This window comes from Otolemur garnettii, unplaced genomic scaffold, assembly GCF_000181295.1.
Source record: "Otolemur garnettii isolate 467f Iridium unplaced genomic scaffold, OtoGar3 scaffold00007, whole genome shotgun sequence".
In the NCBI taxonomy this organism is placed as follows: Eukaryota; Metazoa; Chordata; class Mammalia; order Primates; family Galagidae; genus Otolemur; species Otolemur garnettii.
The window spans coordinates 5,290,165-5,304,115 of NW_003852402.1; the positions used below are offsets into that span (position 1 = coordinate 5,290,165).

General features: G+C 53.1%; 1 protein-coding gene across 4 annotated transcripts in view; it reads right to left on the reverse strand.

Annotated features, from left to right (window-relative positions):
- The window catches only part of MPPED1 (metallophosphoesterase domain containing 1), a 71,800-nt gene that overhangs the window by 11,268 nt on the left and 46,581 nt on the right, over positions 1-13,951 (reverse strand). For all 4 annotated transcript variants that reach the window (XM_003783127.3, XM_003783126.2, XM_003783125.2 and 1 more), the window contains one exon: positions 10,672-10,897. In XM_003783127.3, the coding sequence (XP_003783175.2) occupies positions 10,672-10,897 (226 nt within the window). The remainder of the gene's footprint in view (positions 1-10,671; positions 10,898-13,951) is intronic.

Sequence of the window (13,951 nt, forward strand, 5' to 3'; positions counted from 1 at the left end):
CCACCACCACCACCTCCACCACCTTCACCACTGCCACCATCACCACCACCACCACTAGCACCAGCACCACCAGCACCACCATCACCATCATTATCACCATCATCATCATGGACCCCTCCTGAGACCCATAGAGACTGGATGAAAAACCTTTGGCCTAGGGCAGGGTCTGATTCAAACTGTATTTTGATTGGCTGAAATAGCATTTGTTGTTTACAGAATAGAAGCATCAGAGTACATCAGGGTAGGAAAGGGTTGCTTCAGTTAAACATATTTCTACTTAAACATACACCCACATCGCTGTGTACTGACTCAGAAGGGAAAGTACGTTCCACCTGTGGCTCCTGGTCAGGAACAGTCCCAGCTCCTCACTGAGCTGGAGATTCCAAAGCCCTCAGTCCGGGGCACACTCAGCAACCCACTGGCCGAGCCAGGCAGGGTGAGCAGCATGAGAGTTTTCAGGGAAGGCCACAGCAGCCTAGAAGCCACTCGTGGTCCTCCCTGGAGCCCCCAGCCCCATCACCAGCAGAAAAAAAAGCAACTTATTCCCAGTGCTGCCTTCCAAACATAGGCTCCATTTTTCAAAAATCTAATAAAATATTTACAAGGCGGGACGAGGCCTCATCAGTATGGAGAAAACACGTCTGTTAGTGCTCATAAACCATAGCAGGGGGTGGTTTTTTGAAAGAGACACTCAGAAATATACCAGGGGTCCTGCAGATACCCAAAAGTCAGCCCTTGGTGGAGAGAGCATCTAGCCCCCTCTTCCCCTCACCCAGCACCAAGGAGCCTTCCTCTGGGGGTGACAGTTTCCTGCCTACTTCTTGGAAACATGTGACCTCAAATTATGGGAAACTGCAATCCATGGAAGGCAGCTTTATGTCCTGAAGTGGACAAGTGGACAATTCTAACCCAGGTCTGATCCCAGGATTCCCTTGGAGTTGAATGTAAGATCACGTGTGTGGCTGTGGTTATTTTTCTCCAATACCCAGAAAGCTCGCTCCACTTCCCAGCATGTAAGGCAAAGCTGTATGAAGAACCAGGTCTCAACAGGCCAGCTGGTCTGGGACTTTTCCTACTGTCCCTCTTGCCTCCCTCTCCATCTCACCCACCTTTTGTGTGCCCATGAGAGCATCTAAAATGCACAGGAGAACCAGCCTTGCCTGCAAGATCTCGGGGTATGGGGGTAGCTGACAGCAGAGTGTCAGGTCTCAGAACGTGGACATCTGCCTTGCTCCCCTCTAACTGGCAGGAAGGCTGCTGACTTTGGTATCAGATGTCCTGGTTCTGGGCACCTCACCTCTCCCAGCCTCAGTTTCCTCCTGTGTAAAAATGGAATAACGATGCCTATGTCCCCAGACCTCACCCCATAGGGCAGAAAGGGTTCTGGCTCTCTTTGGTATCCCACTGCCTGAGGGAGAGAAGGAGCAAGGGGCACGCAGGAGGTTTAAGAGGTTTAACTGCACCACCACTGTGACATCCTATATACCCAGATGCCCCATCAATGGGAAGAGGGGATATTCTAATTTTTATCAGAATTTAGGGGGAACAGAAGTCAAATTGTTCACAGAAACATCCAGAAGAGACATTTCCCAGGACAGTCTGATGGCTGGAGAGAGCTGTCCTCAGACTGGGGGGCCTTTCTCAAAGGTGGCAGAGGCGAGAGCCTCGGCAGAGGCCTTTGAGCAGCCCACGATGCCTAGACAGCCCACAAACCCGCTGTCCAGAACTCCCACAAAGCTGCCATCAGGGTCTGCCATGGGCAGAGGAGATAAAGGAGTGGTCTTCCCCCAAGGTGACATGTGCCCTGGGTCCTCCTAGTGTTCTGTGTCTGGTGGTAAAAAGAGCTCTGTCACTGTGACCTGAGTCCCATGCCACATGGAGCTGCCCAGCTTGGAGGGCCCAAGCAGACCAAATCCAACCCACTCCTCTCTGCCCTCACTGTCACTGTAATCTGAGACCCAAAATCCCTGAGACGCAATGCCGGGGTGCCCCAAGGGGCCATGGTATCGGTTTCCAACGCAACCTTGCTCAGGAACCCAGCATCACCACCCTGAGAGCTGGGAGCCCCGGACCTGCCCCACCTCACAGCCCTGGAGTAGGGCGGAGGGTGGAGGAATCAGAATTCCAACTAAGCAACGGGAAGCAGCTTTATGTCCTGAATTTCTGTCTTTCTGTTCTAAAGTAACCATTGGAATAATTTTCTTACAGAATGATAGTTGCCATGACAACCAGAGCAAATTTTCCTTTTCTGAAACAGATGTCTCATTTAGTTGAAAATTAGAATGTGAACAAACCCATGGGAAAAATTAATTCAAACTTTAACAGAGCGCTGAATACAATGTAATCTCTCAGAGGTTAACCCCTTAACAGCTTTTTTGTGCGCTTATAGTAACCTTCGAATCTAGTCTAATTAAGCCCGCTTAGCCAATATAAATGACCTCCTCGTGGCCAATCATTAAACTCCCCCCCCCTCCCGCCCCCGCGGCGTGGATTCCCGGTTCTTTAACTGCACGCGAGGAAGAAGGGAGATACTTGTCTATAGAAAATGGCAGAGGCATATCCTGCCCTGCTTGAGGCATATTCTGCCACACAGGTAAAGTGCACGGCCCCTGGGCAGGCAGGTGCACCCAAGGGTCATTTTATTAGCCTGGGGAATAGCCACCCCCAGCTGCACCCAATTTCCTGGGGCTTGGGGCCAGAGGAGGTGCTTGGAGCACCCCTGGGTGGGACTGTGCCAGTGATGCACCCAGGCCAGGGTGGCATGGCTGCCAAAGGGCAGGGGTCCTCCCTCAATGAGATGCTGAGGGGATGATGATACAGACACAGGTCGGAAGGCCTCTCCAGGAACAGACAACTCAATCCTCACACCCACTCCCACAGAGGCAACTGCCATCCCTGCTCCCATTCTACAGATGCAGAAACTGAGGTGCCCAAGCGACATAGCCAGGGCCCACGCTCTTTGCTTCCTTCCCAGAATGATGAAAACACAAGCAGGAGTCACACCTCACACTCAGCAAACCCCCTTAACCAGCCACTGTCACTACAGTCAGTCCTCACAGGACAATGCTGCTGGGAAGTGGAGGCACAAAGCAGCCAGGGCGGGTCCAAGGACACACAGGAAGCAAGAGGGGTGTGCACCAGGGCTCCGGGCGCCTCATCCTACACCCAGGCTGATGACTGATGCAAAGGGGACTCTCAGGGGTCAGGCCACAGGCTTCCCTCTTCCTGACTGCTCCTCTGAGCAGCTTCCCCAGGTCCCAGATTCCAGCCCATTCCCAGCCATGCTCCCCACCCGCCTCGGCCCAAGCCTGACTGGCAGAGAGGATGAGGCCTATGTCTCTGGCTCCGGTACCCACCACTCATGTCCCCTGCACCTGACTCCTCTACTCCAGAGCCTTCTGTGACTCCCCACTGCCTCCTCATGGCCTGGCACACAGGGCCCTTAGGACCCAGCCTACCTTGCAGAACATCCTGCTAAGATTCCCTCAGAGTTATCCACCTGCATAACAATCCACTGTTTCCCAAACACAGTCTGGCCTTTCTCTACCTCTAGGCTTTTGCTCGTGCTGGTCCAGTATCAAAATGCCCTTCCTGACCTCTCCTTGTCACCCATGACCCATATGTGTGAAGACCTCGCTCAGAGGAGACCACCTGTTCCAGGAGTTTCCCCATCTCCTCCATCCCCACCCTGACTGCCCTGTGCTGGTTCCTTGGCAGCCCTGGGTCAGATCTGTCCCTGAATTCCCACATGCCCAACAGAGGGTAGGCCCAGGCAGGCTTCAGGGAGGGCTTGTTCAAGGTGGGCATGAATGAGTGACTGAAGGATGAGTGAGAGATGGGATGAATGAACAGGTGCTCTACCTGGCAGATGGGGGGCGGGGAACTACACATTACCACTCTGCTTTCTGCACCACCCGCAGGAGCCCCTCCCCAGAGCCCCTGACAGCCAAGGGGCCCCAAGACCTACATCAACAAGAAGAGAACTCTCCTACCCGCTGAGTCACCCACTCTTCCTCTCCCTCCCATGGGTCCCTGGTGGAGGCAGCATGTAACCACTGCACAGATGAGGCCTCAGAGGCGAAGCCTGGCCAGGATGCTGCATCCTGACTCTAGGAAGGCTCGCCTACCATGGGGGACCCTCTCCGCCTCCCAAGGCAGCCCATGGTGGGAGCCCATGGTGGGGCTGAGTGCTGGGAATGCTGTCTGCCTAGGGAGAAGAAGGCCTCTTACAGCAGACCTGTCAGGGCCAGGCATTGTCTTGCCTCCTCTTGGCAGCCCTTTAGGGGTGGCTTTGGTGTCTCCACTCAACACAGGGGAGAGGCACGTCCTAGCCCTGCAGCTGGTGCAGCCACCCCTCAGCTCTCAGAGGAGACTGCCCAGGTCTGCAGCCCCTAACCCAGGCCAGACACTCTCCATCCTGACCCCCAAACCCTCAGTTCTTCCCAGCTCTGCACCTCCCTCCCCAAAGAAGTCAGCTTCTCCTAGGCCGTGCAGGGGTGGGGACCTGTGGCCTTCTAATTTTCAGATTGTTCTTTTCTAAGTACCAAAGGGGGCAAGAACACTTCCTCTTTCTCTGCTGTCCCCTTTTAATGAAAGGATTTGTTGTATAAAACTTAAGATTCTGTCAAAAGGCCGCACGTAAGACCAGGAAGGCTACAAGTTTCCTTAAGACGGCAGGTTCCCCACACCTGTGTGGCCAATATTAGGAGCATCTCTGATGAGGAAGAAACCTGTCACTGGCCCCAGACACTCCAGGATCCCAGTGAGGCTGACTTCCCATTCTGCAGCAGGGAAACTGAGGCTCAGTGAGGCCAGAGATGAGATGTGCCCAGTTCCCAAGCAAGTTTGTGCCCCTGCCAAGGCCGAACTGTGGTGTGCTGACTCCTCACCCACAGGCAGTCCCCAGCCCCGGGGACATCCCACCGGCCAAGCTTCCTCTGTTGCCTTCCCAGCCCTGTCTCTGTATTTCCCAGGTTGGCAGGCCAAGGGTGGACCCTGTGGGTGCCAGGCAACAGGAGTCCAGCTCCACCCACCTACCCTGTTGGGGTCTGATGACTGCTGCAGAGGGGACGGGATGTGTGGAGCTGGCCACGTGGCCCAGAAGCCTGTCAATCACACACCTTGCCAGGGCACACAGCCACGTGCGGCAAGTCAGCAGCAAGATAAGTGGAACCAAAGAATGGGGTCCTTTGTCATTCCTAATTAATTTCCCCCACCCTTCTGATGTGCAGAATCATTCATCTTTTGTTTCGCTGGGACTCTGCAGCAGGAAGAAGGCAGATGATTCGTCTCAAACATTAATCTCACAGAGAATGGCGTGCACATGTGTGTTGAGGGGCCCTCTAGAAAGAAAAAGAGCGATGCGAAATGAATTTTATCTGGACACGTGAAAGGAAGATAAAGACAGGAAGGGGGCAAAAGAGAAATCATGCCAGTGCATGGGAATGCGTGAGTGTGGATGTGCTATGAGTGTATCACGTGACTGTGTGAACATGTCCATGAGTGTGTGTGCTTGGATGCATGTAGCACATATATGAATGTATGTGAATACATGCATGTGTATGTGTGCATGTGTATATGTGTATGTGTGTGTATATGTGCATGTGTGCATGTGTATATGTGTATGTGTGTGTATATGTGCATGTGTGTACATGTCCATGTGTATGTGTATATGTGTATGTGTGTGTATGTGTGTACATGTGCATGTGTGTGTATGTGTGTACGTGTGCATGTGTATATGTGTATGTGTGTGTATATGTGCATGTGTGTACATGTCCATGTGTATGTGTATATGTGCATGTGTGTACATGTGCATGTGTATATGTGTGTGTGTATATGTGCATGTGTGTATGTGTGCGTGTGTATATGTGTATGTGTGTATGTGCATGTGTGTGTATGTGTGCATGTGTGTGTATGTGTGTGTATATGTGCATGTGTACATGTCCATATGTATGTGTATATGTGCATGTGTGTACGTGTATGTGTGTATATGTACATGTGTGTATGTGTGCGTGTGTATATGTACATGTGTGTATGTGTGTGTATGTGAATATAAGTAAGTGTACATGTCCACATGTTTACGTGTATGAGTGTGAATGTGTGTTAGTGTGCATGTGAGTGTGCATGTGTGAGTGCGTGTGCATGTGTGTGGTGCATGTGTGCATGTGAGTGTGTGTGCAGGCAGCACAGCAGGGGGCCTCCATGGTGAGGAACTTCTTTCTCTGCATCAAAATTTGTCACTTGCTTCTGTGTTGGGCTGGGGATTCTAAGAACCCAGTGGAGAAAGGGACAGGAATGAGCTACCCTGGGACCACATATGGTGGACACTGCTGGGTCCCCTGGGGCAGCCCAACCCACTCCATGTGCAGACTGGCTCCAAAGCTCCTGCTGTGGCCATCACAGGATCACCCCCTTGTCCTGGGGAGGCTTGGAGCAGGGTTCACAGTACGCCTTGGGCGACAGGAGTGACGGCTACCCCCAGCAGGCAGTTCCTCTCTCTGGGCTCAAGACAGGGAATGAGGAAACCTGTCCCAGGCTCAAGCATACGTCATGGAAGGGGACAGGAATCTGTGAGCCGGAAGTCCAGCCCTATTCTGGGTTCTGCAGCCCAAAACGAGCTACAAAGGGGCCACTAGAGGGCCAGGCAGGGGAAGGCTGGTGCCTGAGAGTGACCAGGCCTGATACCTGGGCTGGAACCCAGTGCCACATCTTCCTAGGGCCGATCTCAGCCTGTCACTAGACCTCCTCGGGCCTCACGTGGCCTGTCTATAAAATGGGAATGGAACAACCCTGCCTTGCGCTGTTGCTGGCAGAGTAAATGGCAGCAGCTCATGGCGAGTCTGTTGGGTGCAGGGTCTCAGGCACTGACGGGGTGGGAAAGACTCTCCCCACCTGCCTGGACACACCGGGGAAGGTCACACCTCATGCTGAAGCCCCCTTGAAACACAAGACAACACATCCCCAACACTGCTCTAGATATGTAGGGCTGCTGGCTTCTGGAACGGGGTGGGGACCACAGGCCTTCATGGTTGTGAGGCTTTGAGAGAGGAGGGCTCAGCTGGTTGCAGGGGGAGAAGGACTTGGGACCCACCCCTCTAAGCTGGGCTCCCAGAAGGACTCAGGAAACGAGTAGACCGGAAAAGGGCACCCACTAACTTGCTGGGAGACAGGACCCTGGGCCAGGGAGAACGGGTGGAGGATTCCCCCACCCTACCCCTCACACACACACAGGCCTCTGGCCAGGAGCTGTGTGAGCCAGGAGCCCTAAACCAAGAAATGCAAGTGAAGTGGCCCTGCTGGGTGTACCCACACGCAGAGGCTGACGCAGACCTCTCTGAGAGGTACCCTGAAACCAGGCTGCCCAGGGCCCCCTAAGAGAGAACCATGATTAACATGAATGCACAATCCAAAATTATAATATCCCAAACATCTCAGAGTTACCAGATGGGGTTTAAAAATTAAATTTTTTAAAGACTAAAAATGTTTATTAAGACGAAGAGCAAGGATCTCATGTCAGATGCTTGGCTCTGAGTCCTAGGCCGGCCCATGCCTTGCGCAGAGCGAGGAGATGTGCCTGAGGGCCTGGGGCGCTGAAAAGGGTGGTGTTTCTGGGCGGCCTTCAAGCCCAAGTGCAAGATGGCCTCAAAGTAGGGGCCAAGATGGGCAGAGCCAACCTGTACATTGTCACACAATAGCATGTGTCTGTGGCCACCACGGCCAGTGACAGCCGGGACAGCAGGGGCTGCCTCAGGGCCGGCCAGAAACCCAGCCACCTGCGCTCCACTCCGGAACCTCAGCCTCATTCTGCTGAGATATCAGCATAACAATATTATAACAATGCATAACAATATCCTGTGTCTATTTTCTCTAAAAATATATTTATAAAGTTTAAGAAGAAAAATGTTAGCAGTTTGGGGTGCAGTCTGGGCAGGGCCTCCATCCTTCTACCCATCCAGGCCTAGTTTGGCCTCCTGATTCCTGTGGGACCTTCCTGAAGTCACTTCCTGTCTTGGATCTCACAGCCTCGGCTACAAAATGAGATCAAGAGTCTGGGCCTGGTCGGGCGCAGTGGCTCAGGCCTGTAAATCCAGCACTCTGGGAGGCCGAGGCCAGAAGATCCCTTGAGCTCAAGAATTTGAGACCAGCCTGAGCAAGAACGAGATCCCATCTCTACTAAAAATAAAAAAATTAGTCAGGGGGTGTGGCAGGCACCTGTAGGTCCAACTGCTCAGAAGGCTGAAGCAAGAGGATTGCTTTGAGCCTACGGGTTTGAGGTTGCTGTGAGCTATGATGCCACTACACTCTAGCTGGGGTGACAGAGTGAGACCCTAGAGTCTGGGCCTCATTAGCTGTTCTCAGGCCTGAGCAGCAAGGCACAGACCCCAGGTCAGCAGGGGACAGTTACTATCACTAAGATCACATCAGCGCATAGGCCTCAAGCTTCTCAGGGCACAGATTTAAAGCTCCTAGGCTTCTCGGTTCTGGCCCCACCCACCCAGCAAGCCTCCTGGGGCGCAAAGGGCAGGGAACGAAGGGGCAGAGCCCAGCAGCCCAACCTGCACCTCCCTGGGCAGCTCTGGCCCACAGCTGGGTGCTGCACATAGACCACTGTTACTGCCCGTCCCTGACCTGGGTGGTCCTTAGCATCTGGCACGTGGGGCCTCCAGGTGCCCAGGAAGGTACACACGCCCTCCCTGAATCCTGAGGAAAAATACCATGAGGAGACTTATCCTTATTGCTGTTTCACAGAAAACCACAGTTCTCACCACAATTAAAGACCAGGAGCCACACGCAGGATGTCACTCCAGGGTGGCCTTGCACAGCCCCTGCTACCTGGGGCGTGACCCAAGGCTGCTGGCTCCTGCAGAGGGGCAGGCATCCCGGATGCCTGCTCGGGACCCTGAGGGCCTGACCTGCCCAGGGGGCGAGCCAGACTTCCAAGCTGAGAATCAGGATCGGTGCCCAGATACCCAGCAACGCCTGCCCGGCAGCCACTTCTCAAAGTTTAATGTCTCAGCAGGTTTCGATTCCTCCTTTCAAAATACCAGAAGTAATTAGACCAGATGGACTCGCCGCGTGCCAATCTCACTCTCTCCCTCACTCCTTTTTTTTTTTTTTAAATCAAGGCCGTTTTCAGTTAAATGAGAACAAAAAATGCATCCAAAGCCCATAAATGAATACGGTATGTATACGGAATTTTTTTTTAACACTTAGGATTTTGTTAACAGCTGAGTTCTTCCTCTTCTTCTGCAGTTGGTTCCCACCCTCTTCCTCTAAGCTGCTCCCGGAAGGCCCAACGCCGAGTCTGCACCTGAGCGGACACAAAGTCACAGTGTCCTGGAAGGGGGCAGCACAGACACACAGCCCTCAGGAGCCTCTCAGCCCCGGTGAGACTCTCAGCCTTTCTCTGCCAACCAGCCTAGGGGCTGCAGGAAGGAAGCCCCTGTGGGGGAAGGCAGAGAGTAGGATGGGGGGCTTCAACTTGGGGGTGACAGGGATGGCATAGCAGTGGCAGTGTGGCAGGCCAGGAGAGCGCTCAGTCAGATCTTGCTTTAGGGATGGCAGCGAGGAGGAGGAGGAAGGAACGAGGAGGCAGACAGTGGTGGCAGGCGTGAGAGGAGGCCACGGAAAGACAGGCAGGCCAGGCCTACCTTTAACTGGGTCCCCGTGGCCTGCACCCATCCCTCTATCCATTCATACATTCATTTTCATTCCTTCAACACATATTTATGATGCACTAGTCACTGTTCTGGGCACTGGAGTTGGGCCTACACAAGACAGAGATTAAAGTCCCTTCCCTCATGGAGCCTCAAATATCCTAGCAGGAAAAAGAGACATTAAAGAAACCAGTTGCTGGAATAATGAAGACAGTGTGGTCCTGCTGTGAATGGACCAGTGGAGCAGGAGCGAGAGCCACATTCAGAGGTCAAGGGCAGGATAAGGGTGGCAATTCGTAGCAGAGGGGAGGACGGGCTTTCTGCACACTGTGTCCATGAGGGACAACCCAAAACGTGATCCCTACCTCACACCATCAATACAATCATTTACGGTGGATCCAACACCCAAACATAAGGGGCAAAATGGCAAAAGTTCTGGATGATATTATAGAAACAAATCTTCACGGCTTTGGACAAGGAAAGATTTCCTCAACAAGGCACCAAAAACAGTTACCATGAAGAAAATCACCAAGACATTTGATTATACAAGAAAAAACCATTTTTTTTTTGAGACAGAGTCTCACCCTATCACCCTTGGTAGAATGCCATGGCATCATAGCTCACAGAAACCTCAAATTTTTGGACTCAAGCAATCCTCCTGCCTCAGCCTCCCAAGTAGCTGGGACCATAGGCACCCGCCACAACACCTGGCTACTTTTAGTCGAGACGGGGTCTCACTCCTGCTCATGTTGGTCTTTAACTTCTGAGCTCAAGTGATCCACCCAACTCAGCCTCCCAGAGAGCTAGACTACACCAAATGTAAAACTCGGGTTCATATGAAGGCTCTACTAAAAAGAGGGGAAAAGCAGGTCACAGAGGAGAAAAACTTATTTGTAACCTTATAACTGAGAGAGGGCTCGTGTTCCTATTCAGAATACAGAGAGTCCATTGGGTCCTGAGCCTTGCCATCCCCCTGCTGATTCTCGAACCTCTGCACTCTGCCCCGGCCACTCACCAGGGGGAGCCGTAGATCCTGAAGCCCCGCACGGTGACCTCGGAGTCCTGCAGGTAGATGCAGTTGGTCAGCAGCGACTGCACATTCTCATAGTTCTCCGGCTTCAGCTTCGACACGGATGGGAAGTAGTAAAAATCCTGCTTGATGAGGTCGGCCATGAACTCCTGGTCAAAGGTCAGCTCGTGGTTGCCAGCGATCACGATCTTATACTCGTAGGGCAGGCTGCCTGCAGGGGCAGAACAGAGACACAGAGAGCAAGGGAGTTGAGGGAGGTGGGCAGGCTGGACCTACTTGAATTGCTGAGTGAGTAGGGGTGTCCGTGCTGCTGGCACCCCCGACCAGTGCCCTTAGATCAGAGGAGAGAGCAGCGGCCCCAGCCTCTGCTGGCTGTTGGCCCCTGAGACTCATCAGGGGGGCTGGACAGGCTCCCCCAGGCTGCTAAGCTGCAGGGTGTGTGGCCTTACCCTCAGCACGCCTCTGCCTCCATTTCTTCTGTCTGGGCCAGTTTTCTACTGGAAGGCAACCTTCTCTGAACCCCCAGTCCCAGCTGTCACCGGCCTAATGGTCCCAGGCCCCCTCATCTGGGTGTCTTAGGCTTTTAGCCTCTACATTCCAAAAGGAATACCACGTTCTTTGCAGAGCCCACTTTAAACCTTTGGAGACCCTACACTTGGGAAAAATTACAGTTCCCGCCCCCACAGCATGGAATTTAAAGTGAAAACAAACTCTAAATGGAATCAAAACATAAACGGCTATGCGTGCCATGCACTGAACTAACAACAGTCTTGCTCTAGCTTTGCTGTGTGCAAAGTCCAGGGCAATCTTCACTCTCTCTGGGATCTTCTCTGCAGATGCCCTAAGCAGGTGTGCACTGCCTGCCAGGAGCCCTGGTGGCCATGGCTAGTTTGTGGACAGCTGCCTGCAGGGCCCTACCCAGCAGGCGGGCCCTGAGCAAGCTCAAGGTTGCCACAGTCATGGGCCTCAGTAAATGCCACCCATCCCTGCCCCTGCCCTTGACCCATCCTAGAGCCAGCCTGAGCCCTGGCTCAGCCCCATGAAGCCCCACCTCCCACCAGCCTCAGCTGCTGGGCTTCCATGGCCTAGAGAGAGTTGTGATGGTACTTGCCAGCCCTGATTTGGTAAAAAGTGAAATGTCCAATGTGTACTCAGGGCCCAAGCCTTTTTCCCAGCCCCTCCAGGGTGGGGAGTGCCCTGCTGGGTCAGTAAGGGGCAGGTAAAGTAACCAGCGAAGCACAGGGGCCTTGGGGAGATGGTTCCCAGACAGGAAGATGGTGACATTCCAGATCATTTCACAAAGATGTCACTGCAGCTGACAAACTCCACGCTGTCTGTTCCTGGGTGACCACAACCTCCACCAAGTCACACACAAGGCAAGACCCCTGACCGCAGAGCCAGCTGACCTGGGTTCAAACCCAGTCCCGTCAGCTCTCACCCGGGTAAGTCCCTAAATCTCTTGGAGCCTCAGTTTCCCCTCTGATCAGGTGGGTGAGCCCTTTCCTTGGGACTCCCCTCACTGCTCATCCTCCCAGGGCACCACAGTCTGTCTCCCAGGGTGACCTAACAGTCTAGGAACAGCAGAGCCTTTCCCGTCCTTGATCATGACATGAAACAGATTCCAGAAATGCCTTCGCTCCAAATACCAAGGATTGTTTGTCCTATTGGAAACGGATGTGCACAATAGGGGAGCAGATTCAGAAGACGCCCAGGCTCTGTCCCCAGTGGGTATTCTAGGAGGGAGCTCGGCCCCCAGCCCATCAGTTAAGCTCCAGGGAAGGGCAGGGTGAGGTTAATGGCCATGGGATACAATAAAATGACGCGTTGTAACTGTAACAACCACCATTGTTATGTGAAACAGAAGAGTCCAGAACCCAGTAATAAACTCCTCCACACCACTCCCCAGGAGAGACTGGCCTGGTGTGTCCAGTCACATGCCCTATGATCACAGCAATGGTCAATTCCCAGACTGGCTCCCTCCAGTGGGCCAGAGAAGTAGGTTTCCTGCAAAACAGGCAAAAGACCAGTCTACTCATCACTGACCCACCAGTCACCCCAGGCTTCTCTACACGTTTGAGCGAATGGTCTTCTCTCCTCTGTGGAATTTATCAGCTCCAGGAGGCCTTGGGGAGATGGTCGGCCATGGGTTCTCAGGCCCAGTTCTGCTGCTAACTAGCTGTACCTCGTAGAGCACTGAGTGTGCCTCAGTTTCCTCACCTGCAAAATTAAAACCCCTAGCACCTACCTTGAAAGACTGTTCTGAGATTACAAAAGATAAAGAATGGAAATGTATAAAGCTTTTTATGTTAAGGGTGGCGCCTGTGGCTCAAAGGAATAGGGTGTCGGCCCCATATGCCGGAGGTGGAGGGGTCAAACCTAGACCCGGCGAAAAACTGCAAAAAAAAAAAAAAAAAACCAAAAAAAAACCTATTTATGTTAAAAAAAAAAAAAAAAGTCAGCTTCCCTGAGCTGCAGTTTGAATACTAGAAGTGTATAGGCCAGACTCGCCCAAGATAAATTTGAATTTGTTGCCAGCATTAAAGATTTGAGAGATCCCTAAGAACCCTTCGTTATTTCTATTTTCTAAAAATAAATAAATAAAACTTAACATGTGGCAATCCTGGTCCAGTCAGGAGTGCTGAGTGTCTGTGTCCTCTTAGACAGGATGGAAACATCCAGTTTGCCCAAGGCCCCACCTGTCCCTACTGTCTTACGCCCAGTCCATCTCACTCATTTTAAGTGCTACCCACTCCTAGTAAGGGTTTTGGTTTTCTGGCCTTGCCACAGCCCCTGGAGACATGAAGGGAGCAGACCCAGGCCTCAGCTGGGGGGGACCAATCAGGCCACAGAGATGCAGCTCCCCCTCTGCACCTCCCCCAGCCCACCCACCAGGTACTGAGCAGTCTTCTTGCTCCCCTGACAGGAGGGCTGGAGGAACACGGCAGCAGGTGTGTCCCCAGCAGGCCCCAGCAGGAGTCAGCGAAGCCACCAACAGCACCACAGTGCAACCTGGTGCAGAGAAACCCTTGGCAACGGCAGTGCCCCAGCTGCGTGAGGAGGGTCAGCAAGTCAGACTCCTCCAAGGCCACAGAGAAACCACAGACCCCTCAGAGAGCCCCTCCCCGAACATGCTGCAGTGGAGAGGCAGCGGGAGTCCCCCCAGTGGGGGGAGTAGGTGGCCACCCCCGACTGCTGTCAGGCTCTGATTCATCCACGTTTCCACTTCACATCACCCATCCATCCTGCTCTGAGAGCCGCCCAAGCT